The sequence below is a fragment of the Lichenostomus cassidix genome, chromosome 4A (assembly GCF_008360975.1).
Source record: "Lichenostomus cassidix isolate B80296 chromosome 4A, HeHo_3.0, whole genome shotgun sequence".
Taxonomy (NCBI): domain Eukaryota; kingdom Metazoa; phylum Chordata; class Aves; order Passeriformes; family Meliphagidae; genus Lichenostomus; species Lichenostomus cassidix.
In genome coordinates, this window is record NC_139485.1 from 14437359 (window position 1) to 14451669 (window position 14311).

At 46.5% G+C, this 14311-nt stretch overlaps 1 protein-coding gene and 1 long non-coding RNA gene across 3 annotated transcripts in view; both read left to right on the top strand.

The window, feature by feature from the left end:
* LOC146437562 (uncharacterized) overlaps nt 1-1648 on the top strand; it is a 30278-nt gene extending 28630 nt beyond the window's left edge. For both annotated transcript variants that reach the window (XR_014852278.1, XR_014852277.1), the window contains one exon: nt 1470-1648. This is a non-coding gene — a long non-coding RNA (uncharacterized LOC146437562). The remainder of the gene's footprint in view (nt 1-1469) is intronic.
* Nucleotides 1649-4086: 2438 nt separating this feature from the next.
* SH3BGRL (SH3 domain binding glutamate rich protein like) overlaps nt 4087-14311 on the top strand; it is a 29557-nt gene continuing 19332 nt past the window's right edge. Inside the window, exon 1 of the mRNA XM_085060676.1 lies at nt 4087-4278. Coding sequence (XP_084916802.1) covers nt 4234-4278 — 45 coding nt within the window. The 5' untranslated portion in view covers nt 4087-4233. The remainder of the gene's footprint in view (nt 4279-14311) is intronic.

The following is a 14311-nucleotide window of genomic DNA, read 5'->3' on the forward strand; positions in this document are numbered from 1 at the left end:
TCCTGAGGCTGTGTGTGGAAGCAGTTTTACCCACTCCAGGGGTGCAGGGAGGACCATCTGGCAATGGTTAGCTTGTTATTATTTGCTGTGTCCATTGATTCTACCCCAACCCAATGTTTCAGAGTGAGACAGATCCTCAGGCAAGCTTGTGAGTTCCTGTCTGGGAACTCCCCAGCCTCCTCCTCCTCCATAAACACATGCAAAAAAACCTCACTGGGGTTTTCTGCCCAAATTTTGTCTTTTCTGCATGTTCCTGTTAGCCCTCCATATCAGACTGGTTCTAGAAATCATCTCTCAGGCCTCCTGCTCCTGCCAAGAGACTGAAAAATGACTTATTGTAGGTTTGAATTTTTTGTAAGTTGTGTGTCCGACTCTGGTTTTTACAATTATCTTTATGTTTCACTTCATAGAATCATAGAATCCCAGGATGGGACCTTGAAGCTCATCTTGTTCCACCCTCTGCCATGGGCAGGGACACCTTCCACTATCCCAGGTTGCTCCAAACCCCATCCAACCTGGCTGTGGACACTTCCAGGGATGGGGCACCCACAGCTTTCCTGGGCAACCTGTGCCAGGGCTTCACTAGCCTCATAGGGGAAAATTTCTTCCCAGTATCTCATCTAGACCTATACTCTGTCAGTGGGAAGCTGTTAATTTTTGAATGTATTTGTAGTCCTGTATCTGCAGTATTCCCTACCATGTACTTCCCTCGGGTACTCCAGAGTAACTCAGTGCCCTTCAGGGCAGGTACAGGAGTTGCCAGAGCCCAGGCTGCCTGCTGGCTTGGGACTGGTAGGATGGGTGGCCAGTCTGGAGTACATGGAAAAGCAGGCATTAAATGCTAAGCAAGGAGTTGTGTGTGGCCAGCCCCATTCTGGGTGGGAGATTGCATTTGAAACAGGGGAGTGGTGGAGTCACCATCTCTGAAAGGGTTTAAAATTGTGTAGGTGTGACACTTGGGGCAATGTGTTAGTGGTGGCATTGGCAGTGCTGGGTGCACGGTTGGATCCATGGTCTCAGAGGGCTTTTCCAACGTGATTCCATGGCTCTACGAAAGGACTGCTCACCCCGCACCCCCAAAGCTCCAGTGCCAGTGTCCCCAGGACTCCAATGTGTCACAGAGTCCCAGGCAACGCCCTACTCCCCTTCTTCCTCCTCCTCCCCTTCTTCCTCCACCTCTTCCTCCTCCTCCTTCTCTCGGGCCGAGGGGAGCGGGCTTGGCTTTGCGCCGCAGTCCCGCCGAGCGCCAGCAGGGGGCGCGCCCCGGCAGCCAGCGCGGGGCTCAGCGGGCCTGGGGGGCTCAGCGGGCCTGGGGGGCTCAGCCGGGATCGGCGGCTCTGGGGGGGCTCAGCGAGGCCTGGGGGGCTCAGCCGAGTCTGGGGGGCTCAGCCGAGTCTGGGCGGCTCAGCCGGGACCGGAGGTCTTAGGGGAGCTGCACAGTGATGTCGCTCATTGGTTCCATCGTGCAGGTGAAGAACAGCTCTCACAGAGTCCCTGCTCTGTGCGCTGTGAGTGACCTCCTCATGCCGCCAACCGCCGTGTGCCTTCCACAGTTACACTTAAATCAAGGAAACGTGGCCTTGCTCAGTTTCCAGATAAGGAAGATCTCTTGGGCTTTCCCAGCTACTTCCACACAGTCTTTGGAGCAGGGGAGTTTCCACCTCCTGAGGCATGGGATGTAGCAGGACACGGGCAAAGCCAGCAGACACACTCTGAGTTACGGTTTGCCTTTTGGCTCCACTTACTGCCAGGATGGATTTCTGATTTCCTATTAAGAGTGCTGAGCTGACATCTCTTGCCCATCACACCTCCTCCATCTCACACAGAGCCAGATCATCTGCTCTGGCACAGGCACGATCGAGAGCAGACCCTGGCACACCTCATGTTACTGGTGGATTCTGGATGTATTTTGTCTCTGTGGTTACACAGCAGCTGTGGAGCATGTGGAGCACATGCTTCCCTGACCTTTTGGACAAGACAGAATTTGCAGTTGATTACTGCAGTATCATTCCTTGTGAGATTCTCCTGTAATTCTTTTTTAAAACAGCTGAATTTGCCAGCACTCAGAAGGCTCCATCCTTGCCTATGCTCTAAGGAAAAAACAAGTGGATCTTTGCCATCACTGGCAATGTTTTAATGTGAAATCCCAGGATGATTCTGGGATGGCCAATCACTTGAGCTCCCCTTTGGGGAGCATGTAAAATGTTGTCATTTTATTTGAGGTTTTGGTCTATATTGAGAAGGATGTGTGTAAAACACAGCTTCTTAAGTGTTCTACAGTGAAAACAAAAACAACACTATGGATTTTAGAGGAGTAGCGTGGGAATAGAAAACATCACACCTTTCCACCAATAAAGTAGAAAATTAACTTTTATGAGTCAAGAAAACCAAGTCATGTCAACGATACCTGATTCGTGTATTGCTCTTAACTTAATAAATCTCATTTCATGAAGATAAAATGCCTCCTAGAGTGCACTTTTGAGAGTGATGATTACAGCAGGGTTTTTAGGAGGCAGGAAGATGAGGTGCAGCTTGCTCCAGGTGAATCTCACCTCTGAGGAGGCAATTCCAAGTCTCCAAAGACAGGAGAACTGGCAGAAGTTGGGCTGCCAGCCAGGAGCATGACAAGGGAGCCAAAGTTCAAGTGACCCTCCCTCTCCTGTCCTCCACTTGCATTTTTTCCTTCTTTGTGATAAGCTGTGGTTTCTCCCTGCCGTGTTCCTTGCCATGAATCAGGTTACACACTGGAGGCAACAGGAATTCCCAGGGTGTTTCTCAAGCAGCTGGGAAGGGGCTGCACAAACACATCTGAAGAAACATGCCTTGAAGAATTTTAATCTCCTGGACTTAACTCAGTTTGTTTTAAACAGATTAAAATGTACACCATTTATTTTATTAAATTTTGAAATTCCTTGAACCAGGGAATTTTTGTGGTGTACCATCACCCCAAATAAATTTCGGTTTATTGCTTTTCAAACATACTTAAAGCTCATGACTGGTTCAAAGATTTAGGTAAGTATCATAAGTAGTATCAAATTGAGGCATGTCCTCCTCAAAACAGTTTTACTATTGGCAAATTAATAAAGCAAATATAGATGACTTAATTCAATACTTTTTAATTAAATGGGTTTTTAAAAAGAAGATTAATTTTTGTTAGAAAAACTGCTAGTTGAAACAGGAGGGCTTGTTTGGAAAAGTAATTTCAGAAATACCTCCCTGTTTTTTGCCAAGAGCAGAACAAACATTTTGCTTTCATCTTAGCTTGTAGGTGTAAAATTGCAGCTTCCTGTGCTTATCACTGTACATATTTTCCATTTGTTTTGAACCTGCTATCAGAATACGCAATAAAATATAAATGAGGTAATATCTGGGATACCACAGGCAAGTGGGAGACAGGTGCTGGATATAAATTTCCCCAAATAACGTGTCACCATGACTATAACAATTAAAAATGTGGGGGATTTGGATGCTTTATTCGTGTGGAAGATACTTTACAATAATCACAGGAACGCGAAGAATTCCGACGGATGCCACCTGTCCTTCGGCATGGGCTGCCACATCACTTGGGCAGTACCTTCCGCGCTGGAATAATTTTTAAAAGGAAACTCTTAATTCTAAATAGCATTTCCCAGAAACATCCCCCCACCCCTGACCCCTTGTCCCCCCATTCCCGGCGAGCGGCCCCGGCTCCGGGTAGCTCCAGCCTGGCCGCTGCCCTCGCTCCGCGTTGGGCCGGGAGCGGGGCGAGGCATGGCGGCCGGAGGGCAGCCGGTAACGGCGAGCCCAGCCGTGAGGGGAGCCGGTGCTGAGGGACACCAGCCGCTGCCATGGCGGCCCCAGGCTGGGCTCCCTCCTTCTGTGTCTGTCTCTCTCCCGCCCCGCCGAGCCCCGCCGAGCCCCGCGGCCCCTCAGCGCGGCCCGCCGCCATGCCTCCCCCGCCCCCTCCGCACGGCTCGTCGAGAACGCGCCTCCTCTTCTCTTTCTTCTCCTTTTTTTTTTCCCCTTTCCCCTTTCCTTTTTAAATTATTTATTTATTTATTTATTTATTTAATTTTTTTTAAAAACCCATTTTTTCCTCTCTTCCGGGCTCGGGCGGCGGCAGCTGCGGAGCGAGGCGGGGCGAGCGCTCCCGCCGCCTCCCCGCGCCCGCCCTCCCGCCTCAGCCCCAGCCCGCGCCCGAGCCGCCCTCACACACCCACCGCCCGCCCGGCTCCGCATCCCGCCGCTCCCAGCATGGTCATCAAGGTGTACATCGCCTCCTCCTCCGGCTCCACGGCGGTAAGCGGCGCCCGGGGGCAACTTGTTCCGGGCGGGGGGCGCGGGGGGCGCGGGAGAGGCCGGGGCACCGCGCTCCCCTCACGGCACCGCGCGGGCGGTGCTGCGGCTGCCGCCGGCGGAAAGCGGCGTTTCCTCGCTGATCCCGCACCCCTCGCCCTGTGCTGGGAACGCAGAGCCACCGCTATTTGGGTGGCTTTTTGTCTGTTGAAGTTCCATGCTAAATGTGTCGCCCGTCGTTCGGTTTTGATGAGTTTATTCCTCGTTGGTTTTGGCAGGCGTGTGTGGCCGGTGTCCCAGTAGCCTCCGGTCCTTGCCCTGTTGGGAATACTGGATTTCGCTTTTCGTGGCCCTAGTGTGTTTTAGGCAGAGCTCTGGCTGTGTTTTTCAAAGGGAAAATAAAAAGGGATGCACAGAAATAGCGGGATTTGTGCCTAGGTTCAGGTGTAGCTCAGTATCCTCAGGATCGTCTGGTTTCTCTTTGATCCATGTGAGAGATGCTCCGCGGCTCAGATCCAGGGGATTTGGTTGCTCTTGGTGTGGATGTGCTGGAGAGCTACAAAATGCCAGAGACTCGGAAAATGCCAGCTATTGCAGTTAATGATCAGTGACTTTTACTGCGAGGAGATAAAGAGTCTGAGCTGTGGCTGTATGATGACCTTTCCCTGTCACTGTTCGTGCTCCAGGTCCCCAAACTTTGGGAAGGCAGTGATGTACAGAAGATAAAAACAAGCCCTCACTGCGTTCTCTTTCTTTGCTCGAGTGCAGCCACTGCTCTGTGGGCTTCAGCATATCAAATACCAGTTGGTAAGCTTGGGGTGATGGGCTGCAGATGGCACAGGAGCCTGTGCCTCAGGTGTCCCTGCTGTCCCTCCCTTCCCGGGTCATTTTTGTTAAACTTGATGCCAGCGCTGACAGTGCTGGCGCTGGTGGTGCAAAGCAAATGATTATTTGATGCTGATCTGGGGAGGGTCTTGAAATCCTGAGTAGTTCATTCATAAAAGGGATCCAAAGGGATTTCTGCTGGGTTCATACAGAATGATCATCTGGAAGGAAAGCAGCAGATTGGAAAAGTAATCCTTTCTTTCTAATGCAGCTGTTAATAGGTTTCAAGTTGACTGCTTCAGTTGCTATAGATTTTTATCAGTGCTCTCTTCATGGCTGCTATTGATTTCTGTCTATGTGGTGATACTGAGCTCCAGGGGTGCAACCACAGATCTCAGTCCCAACTGTGTTTTTCTGGTTTAAAATTAGGTCTTTAATTATTAGCTTAGTGTTTTCTACAGTGCTGCCTGGTCCTTGTGTGGGCTGTACACATTACAAGGCTCTAGTCTGACTAACTGCTGCCTTTTGAGCTCCTTTGTGCATCCCTGCCTGTGGAATTTGAATGTAGCGTTGGTGTAGTCTGTTTTTTGGGGAATTCAAGCACATAATTGCCAGTTTTATGACGTGTATATTTTTTTATATATCTATATATACATATACTCATGCCTGAGACTAAAGCTGGGGCAGCTCAAGGGATCTTGTGGTAATGAGCAAGACTTGCTCATTCTCAGATTCCTGCGTACACCAAGGGTGTTTCTGTTGGCAGGACCAGCCCAGCACCTCACTGGGTGATGTTTTCTTTCCAGTGTAAGAATTTTAATCGATGTTTCAACCTAAAGTAAGACAGAGAGTCACCTCTCTGGAGGGAAATGTGCTCCATGGGAATGAGTTGTCTTTGTGGCTCTTAAAACTGTTGGTGAGACAGGCTTTGCTTGGAGGACCAGAGGAGCCTTTCTGGGTGCTGAATTTGAAATAACCCACTCCAGGAATGGAAAATCCACATCAGAGGAGATTGCTACAGAGAGATGGAACAGAGACAAGGCTGCAAAGTGACTGAACTGGGTAACATCAGCCTGGGAAAGGCTCACTCCTGCTAAGTCATCTTTGTACTGCAGTGACACCCGGCACTGTGTTATTTTGGGTTTTGAAAGGCTAATTTGCCTGAGTAGAAGCAAACCAGAAATAAGTATCAAATCTCCTCCTTCCTGCCCTGTCTCTGTAAGCCAGAGAAGCTTTTGTGAGACTGGAAAGTGTCTTCCACTGAAGGGAAAAGGGTTGAGGTTGCTTCACACCTCACGCCCTGGGGCTGTGAGTCTTGGAGAGTGCCCAAATTTTGTGGTCTATTATTGGCAAAGTCCTGCTTTGTTATATGGTATAATTTGCCACATCACAGTATATAAAATGTTTCCCCAAGGCACTTTTCTCCATTTTGTTTATATTCAGTATGATGTATCTGCGAGGAAAAAACAGTGTGTGAAGCTCACGTCTAAGCAAAGACATTTTATGAAGGTGTTTCAAGGGATTTCTGGAAAGTATGATGATTGACATCTTGTCTGGCCTCGTATTTGAATTTCACCCCATAATGCAGCTCCAGTTTCCTGCTATGTTTGAAAATCTTGCTTGGGAAGTGGCTTCTTGCCTTTAATCCTCCTCAGTTTGGATGCTGTGCTGGCGAGTTGTGGGCTGGTCAGGGATGCACAGGGATTGTAATTACAAAGATGAGGTGAGGACACCCAAAGTACCAATGCGCACATGGAGCTGCTGTCCAGGAGTCTTCCTGCATGGCATACAGTCAAAGTGAGCAGTGCTCCTTAGCCTGGCACAGTGGTGGAGGCTACAGACAGAAATTACAGACACAACTGCCACGTTTGGAAGTGCAGGAGTGTTGTGGGAGCAGTGACTGCTGGCTGTGAGAGGGGTTTCACTGCAACCTCCCATTTAAATCCTTCAGGAGGTGAAAGGAAGAGAGGCCTAAGACTCTTGCTTGTGGTAGAAAAGGATACAAGGAGGGAAGAAACTAAATGGCACAAATCCAGTCTGGGATTTTCTCCATAGGATTTTGGTATTTTGTTGATTTTGGGGAAAGAGATTGCCCAACCTTCCTGCAGCACCAGAATCCCTTTCTTGCTGAAGGCAGCTGGATGTACATTTTATTGATCTCATGTGGACGGGAACCAGCTGCTTAAATTCTTCTCAATCTTACAAGTGTGCATTTGTTGCCAACAACTGCACCAGTCTTGAGTACAGACTTTGTCTGGGAGAATTGTATTTGTTCATCCCACACTCCCCCTGCAGTTCCAGGGGTATGGCTGAAACTGGAGGCTGTGGAACCGAAGTGCCAGCCCTGAATGTGGTGGCCTGAGCTCTGCCCTGTGCCACTGCCAGTGCTGTGGGCTGTGGAAACTGCCACATCAAATGTCTGGTGTCCAGATGCTCCTCAGAGTCAGGCGCTTCATCTTGATGATCTACATCCCATGTTTCCATCTCTCCCAGCTCTCCCTCCTCCCTTGTTTTGATGGCTGTGTGGGTGGTTTTCTTTCCTTGCCTCCTACTGCAACTGCAGACATGGCAGAAAGAAGAGAGGATCTCCAGAGTCAGAGTCAGAGCCCCATATTACACAGACCTGCAGCTGTTTAGAGGTGGTTTTAGAAAGGAGAGGAAATTTTAGTTTATTTTTCATTCACAAAGGTACAGATGTGGGGGTTCATATTTTTCTTGTATTGTCTTCTTGCTTGGGAAAGGATCTAGGTGTTCTCCTCCCCATCAACCAGGAAATGAAGAGGAAAGTGGCCTGTGGTCTGGAGGTGAGCATTTGCTCGCAATTATTCTTCTCTTTTCCCAGTAAGGTGCTGGAGAACCTTCTGGTGCTACTGGGGACTTATAACCAGTGGCGAGAGCTTCCTAGAGCATTGCAGGGGAGAACAGCTCTGGAGAAGAGCTGTTGGAAATGATGAGAGTGTATATAACCACCAGCTCTTGTCCCTGTTCAACAGCTCAGGGGCTGGTGGGGGCTGCTTCATCCTTCTGAAGTTTGAATCCTGGGGAACTAATCCACAGAGAGACAGAGATTGTATAAAAGAATTGCATTTGGCATTTAAATCCCTCAAGGGCCTTTTTCCTCAGGTTGTCACAATAAATGCAAATAATTCCACCCCAACATAGAATGAGCAGAGTCTGTGTGCTCCATGTTTGTGTTGTTTGGCTGCTGTGAGGTTTCACGGAATCAGAGAATCGTTCAGGTTGGAAAAGACCTCAAGGCTCATTGAGTCCAATGGCTTTGCCGTGGTGCAGGGCCGTGGCAGGAGGTGTCTCTGAGGGGAAATGCAGCCACAGCAGGGTGGCTCTGTGCATGCAGTCCTTATCAGTGTGGATCACAAGTGTCCCTTGTTCTGCTGCCACGTTCAGGGCTCCCAGCGTGCTGTCCCAGCCCGGATGTCTGTGGTCACGTTTGTCGCTGCGGAAGCCCCGAGCAGCAGCAGACAGTCAGGAGCAGCTCGTGAACTTCCTTCGGCTGCCTGGCAGGGCAGTTTATGTGGCAAGAAAACACTGATGCAGATCTTTGGTAAATAGTCTCATAATATGACGCAAGATTAGGTAAACTCACATATTATGGGGAAAGTAAGCTGCATCTGTAGTTATAAAAACAATCTCACAGTGTATATACGTTTTTGTGATACTCGGCTCATGCAATTTACATACCATGGGTGAAAACTTGTTAGGCTGGGTACTGATTTTTAAATCCCTCTTTTGTGGAAACATAATATGTGTGAAGAATTTTTTTGGATATGCAGTGTTCACCAAAATGAGTTTCTCAGTAAAATGGTAGGAGTTGTTCTCAGTTAGAGCTCTTGGGATGGAAGGCAAAATCTGTAATGCGGCCGATAGCTCGGATGTATTCTATCTGCCTCCTGGGTTGTTTTTTGTAATGTCATTGTTCCAAACTCAAGATAAGTCAAATATTTTTCTTAAAATATTGCGTTCAGATTTTTAATGGAGCCAGAGATTAAATTGGCTGCAGTTGTTGCAATAATTTTAATATATCAAAATAAAAAACATTCTACTGTGCTTAAATAAAACCAGTTTCTGACAGCAGGAGAAAGACAGAAAATTCTATTCCACAGTTAAAACCAGGAAAGGCTTTTTGCAGAGAATTTCTCTGGATTGTATATGCAGGTAGGACAGTGTTTATTCTGAGGTGGTGCATCAGAATTATGTCTCTGCTTGGGGAGAAAAGGCACATTTTTAGGAGAAGCTGGATGCTGTCAGCTTCTGACAGCTTTCCCTTGAACCCTGAAACACAGCACGTTCCGAGACAGGATCCACACAGCGTCATGTCAGGGCTAAGCACTTGTGAGTTTTAAATAAATATTTATAGAGTGGAGCACAGAACTTTCCTTGTCCTGGGGCGTTAAAGTTACGCTCACAAAATTCCTATAGAAGTCAGCGAATTGGCATCTGTGTTAACAAGCAGAGGGTGCCAAGACGTGAGTCTTTGCAAGGTTATTCTTACTCCTTCCAGGAAAGCAGGAATTGGGAAGAGAGAAGACAAATGGAACAACACAAACATTGACAGAATTCAGCTGTTCAAGCTCAAGAATTGAAATATTCCCCTCTATAACAAAGAGAAGAGCTAAGGATGCATTGTTGCCATAGCCAAAGGGAGGTGAGCTCTGCCTGTTCTTTGTGCTCCCCAGCCTTGGAACCACTGATCTCAGTTCCTGGCACTGACTGGAGATCTGGAAACCTGAACCAAATCCACATCTTATATCAATATTCTGCTATTCAGGAATGTTTCTGCTCAAACATGAAAATTCAGTGTTAATGCCATTTGCTTAACCCCAGCCACATGCAGGGGAGACTTTCAGTTTATGATTAAATTTAAAAGCTTTTGTTGGTCAGATATTCAATCAAACCTGAAAGAGTTTGATTGTAATGTTTATCTACTACTGTTTGTCCCAGAAAAAAAAACTCCATCCAGGAGCATGACCTTCCTGGGACAGCACCTCTAAATCAATGTTAAGGCCATTTTCTAACATTGAAAAGGCAGTAGAGTGAGACTGAGCTTTAAAGCACCAGAAAAAAATGTGAAGGGTCAGCATCCAACTGGCCTGACTGAGGCTCATGCTGTCCGGATACAGCTGAAGTTGTTTTCACATCCTGACTTACAGCTCCTTCCTGGACTTAGTTTCCCCTGTGAGAAGTGGACATGGTGATTTATTTCTTTAATTAATGATCTGAAGTTCAGTTTTACTGGAGCTGTTTCCGTGCATGAATTAGCCTCTCTGGAAATTCTAAAGGCGCTGGAGTGTAAAATTTTAACTATTACCTGTTGTTTGATTGCTGGGGTGTTGGAGTGAGGAGAGGAGCCAAAGGCAGCTGTGGTTTGAAAAAGGATCTCAGGGGAATCTGGGAACTGCTAGCCATCTTCCGGTGCTGCACAAATGGAGGTTATTCTTCGCTGGGCTTTTTCCCAGCAGATGCATGGACAGAGACAGAGCAGGGAGGAGAATCAATGCAGTGTCAGAGGAGAAAGCTGTGCTTCACACCCGAGCTACCTGGAGCATAGAAGGGATGGTGATCCATAATACTGAATCCCTGGACTTTTAGAAAGTTTTGGACAAGCATTGGCCAGGTTAAATGTCTTTTTTTTTCAGAAATAAATGAAGAAATGAAGCTGCTGTGGGATAAAAGGATTATTTATTTTCTTTTTGGTTTATGTTATTGATTGCACATCAGTTACAGAAAGCAGATAACAATCAAGATTTGGGAATATAAAACAGCTTTTACAATATGCAGAAATTACCAGGAGATTCCCACGGAGATCTTTGCTGTACTCTAAGCAAACAGTGCAAGAGCAGCTTGCTGTAGCTGTCTGAGCTGAAAACTGGGAAGAAACAATTGTCCTGTGCAAGAATGAGGTTTAATCTCTGCTAAATATTGTTTAGCAGAGAGTCTTGGGGTCTTACTAGGTAATTCTACAAAAATACCGTATTCATGGCCATGAAAAGCAAACAGAATATCAGAAATGTTTAGGATGGGAGAGGGCAAAAGGAAAAAAACCCAGTGTATAGGTGTGTAGTAAGTCTGTCTTTAAATGATACAAAAAAGTGAGGAAAGGGAAGAAAGTAAGGTGAGGTGATCACTGTGGGAGGAACAACCAAATAAGGTAGAATTAATGGATAATAAGGTAGAAGCTGTGGCTGCCCCATCCCTGGAAGTGTTCAAGGCCAGGTTGGACAGGGCTTGGAGCAACCTGGGACAGTGGAAGGTGTCCTTGCCTGTGGCAGGGAGTGGAACAAGATGGTCTGTGAGGTTCTTTCCAACCCAAGCCATTCCATGATTCTGTGAATTCTGCAGTTGTGAAAAAGAGCTGGAAAAGTCTGAAATGGGTAACATCATATCAGACATGGGAGAACAAACAGGAAGGGATTATTAATAACTTTTCCTAATGGAACAACTGGGGGAGAGCAAGTGAAAGTGGCAGGTGGCATGTTCAGAGCAACTGAAATGCTTTGTTTGACAACACAGATTTCAGGGAGGAACTCCCTGCCAGAGGACATGGTATATAGCAGAAAGTGCATGGGCTTGGGAAGCAGTGAGACAAATTAAGTGGGAAAGTCTATTAAGGGCTATTAAACATAATTACTACACCTCTGACTCAAGACTGTGAATTACTGGAGTCTGGGAAGAAAGCTGGATGTGGTGTAGCTCTCTGTGCTCAGTGTGTTGGCGTGCTCTTCGCTGGGATCTGTGACCAGTAGATACAGGAGACTGGGCTAGACAAGTGTTGGATCTAACCCAGTAAAGCGTTCTTCTCTTCTTGAATGAAATTGGCTCTATTCCCAAAATTATCTTAACAGTTTGCATTAAAAAAATTAAGACCATGTTGTCCAGGAAAAATGTTTTGGTGGAAAAGAATATATGTGCATGCTTGGGATATGTTGGGTTGGTGTGTCAGCATTTCTTACATGTGAAACAAGCACTGGGTGATTCCAAGACTAACATCATTGTGCAGATGCTGACACACTTCATGGTTAGACCATATTTAGGGTAGGTGATCAGACACTTCTCCTGCCTTAGGCATAGATCAAAGTCAACTGGAAAAGCCTGATGGAAACAGCAAACACAAAGCCTCTGGGAAAAATAATCACAGTTTTCACATAAACCCATGTTTTTATGGGAGTGCTCATTGCCAGGCAGGTTTAAACAGCACATCTGTATTCACCTCATGGGATCAACCTCTGGCTGTGCTTATATCACTGGGAATTTTGCCATGGACTACAGCAGGACAAGATTTTATTCCTTAGGAAACACTTAATGCTGCTTATCCAAGACATTCCTGTGCACATGTTGCAAATGTATTTCGCCAGAGCAGCAGCTGCAGAACAACTGGCAGAGCAGGAAAGGAGCGAGTAACTCTGTGAATGAATTGAAATACATCCCAAAACATTCTCACTGGGTATGGACAGAAATGAAGATCAAGTGAACCTGGTTAATGGCTGGTAGATGTTTGGTGGGTTTGTTTCTTTTTTTTCTCTAGGCAGGAAATACAGTGTGTGTGAATAGAAATATAAAGGGACAGGTTTGCAAATTTCCTTGTTAGTGCCCTGGTAATCCTGATTAAGAACTGGAAATTCTGCCCTGTGATGCAGATCAACAAGTCCCATGGTTCTGGTAGCTCAGTCCATGGAACCTTTGTGCCGGAGCAGTCTTTCTCCAAATTTGTGTTCCCTTCCATCACACTAAAGTGCACCAGGAGGTCCCTGTGAGAGTCTCCCTTCACCTGCAGAGGACTGAGGTTTGTTGTGCATGCTGTGGAGAGATCAAAGTAAATCCATAACGTGAACTTGGGAAATGTTCCCCCCAGGAATTTACACCTGGATAAACTGAGGAGCAGCTGGACAGACAGCTCCGTGTTCCACAGAATGATTTGGGACCCAAGCTGGCAGCTTGGAAGGCGTTGGGAGAGCCATCACCTCCCACTGCCAGCCATCAGCATTAGGCTGAGACTGAAGAACAGCAGGGGAATGAAGCCATTTTGGCTGCTTGCCCGGGCCTGGAGAACTCCATCCTACAGCAAATAAACAGCTGGGGACTTAAACTTGAAAAAAAATAAAATGCAGTGTGTATTTATCTTAGTTTCTGATTGGGCTAAGCAGATGCTGGCTTGCACTGAGGCAGAAGGAAGCTTGTGGTTTAGAAGGAAAAAAAAGCAGATACCATGGTGACAAGAGGGACCTGTGAAACTTTAAAAAGACAGTAGGGAGTAGCAAAGTGGCTCCAGCTCATGGCTCTGAGGCATGGCAGCATCCAGCTTAGTGCTCCTGCTGGGGGGTGAAGGTGGCATTTCCCTCTGGGCTGCAGGGATGCTGTGGGTGAGAACAGCCTATAGATGGGAACAACTGTACTGTGCTGGAAAATGCTCAATTTTGTTAATTCCTGACAGAGTCACTTCAGGATGTCTCCTGAGCAGTCCTGAGAGCAAACCCCCAGGCACTGGCCTTCCTGGCCGTGGCAGGCAGAGCTTGGCCAACTCCTGTATTGTTTCAGCTGCCCAAAGTGTTAGAAACTGCAGTGTGGCCAGTTCTTTTCAGAAGAATTTATCTCTCTGTCGTAAAGACACAGTTTTTAGACAATATTTTGTCCAAGTAAAATAAAGAAGGATCTGGGGCCTCCAGGATGATTCACAGTTGAAATGTTACTCAGGGCAGTTAATTACTGGGTCAGAAAACTGCTGCCCATACAGGCTGTGGTCTGCTGAATCTTTCCTCTAGGATATTTTTGGGATGCTGTTCTATCTCAACCCAGCCTTATTCTTCTTGGAAAGAGGAGGAAAACTTGCATTTTATTCACAGCTTTCTCTCTTCCTTTGTATTGTGACATTTAGGTATTTTAGTTGAAGAAAAAAAGCTTTGTTCTCTTAAAAAATTACTTGGTTTAGTTTTAGAACAGCAGTCAGCAAAAAGACCCTTTTGTTAAATAAGATTTGTGATATATGAATTCTTCAAAGGTAAAAAGTAATACACATCAGAAGCACCTGGATCCCTCAGGTCATGTTATATTTCTTCTTAAAGCAGTTTTTTATTTAAAGAATAAATGCCTAGCAATATGAAAGCAGTGAAACAGCAATTAATGCTATAAACTTTTAGTCCTGTTGGTTAATTTAGCCCCTGTGTACTAAACCATACAGGAAATAAACTTTGCTTTTATT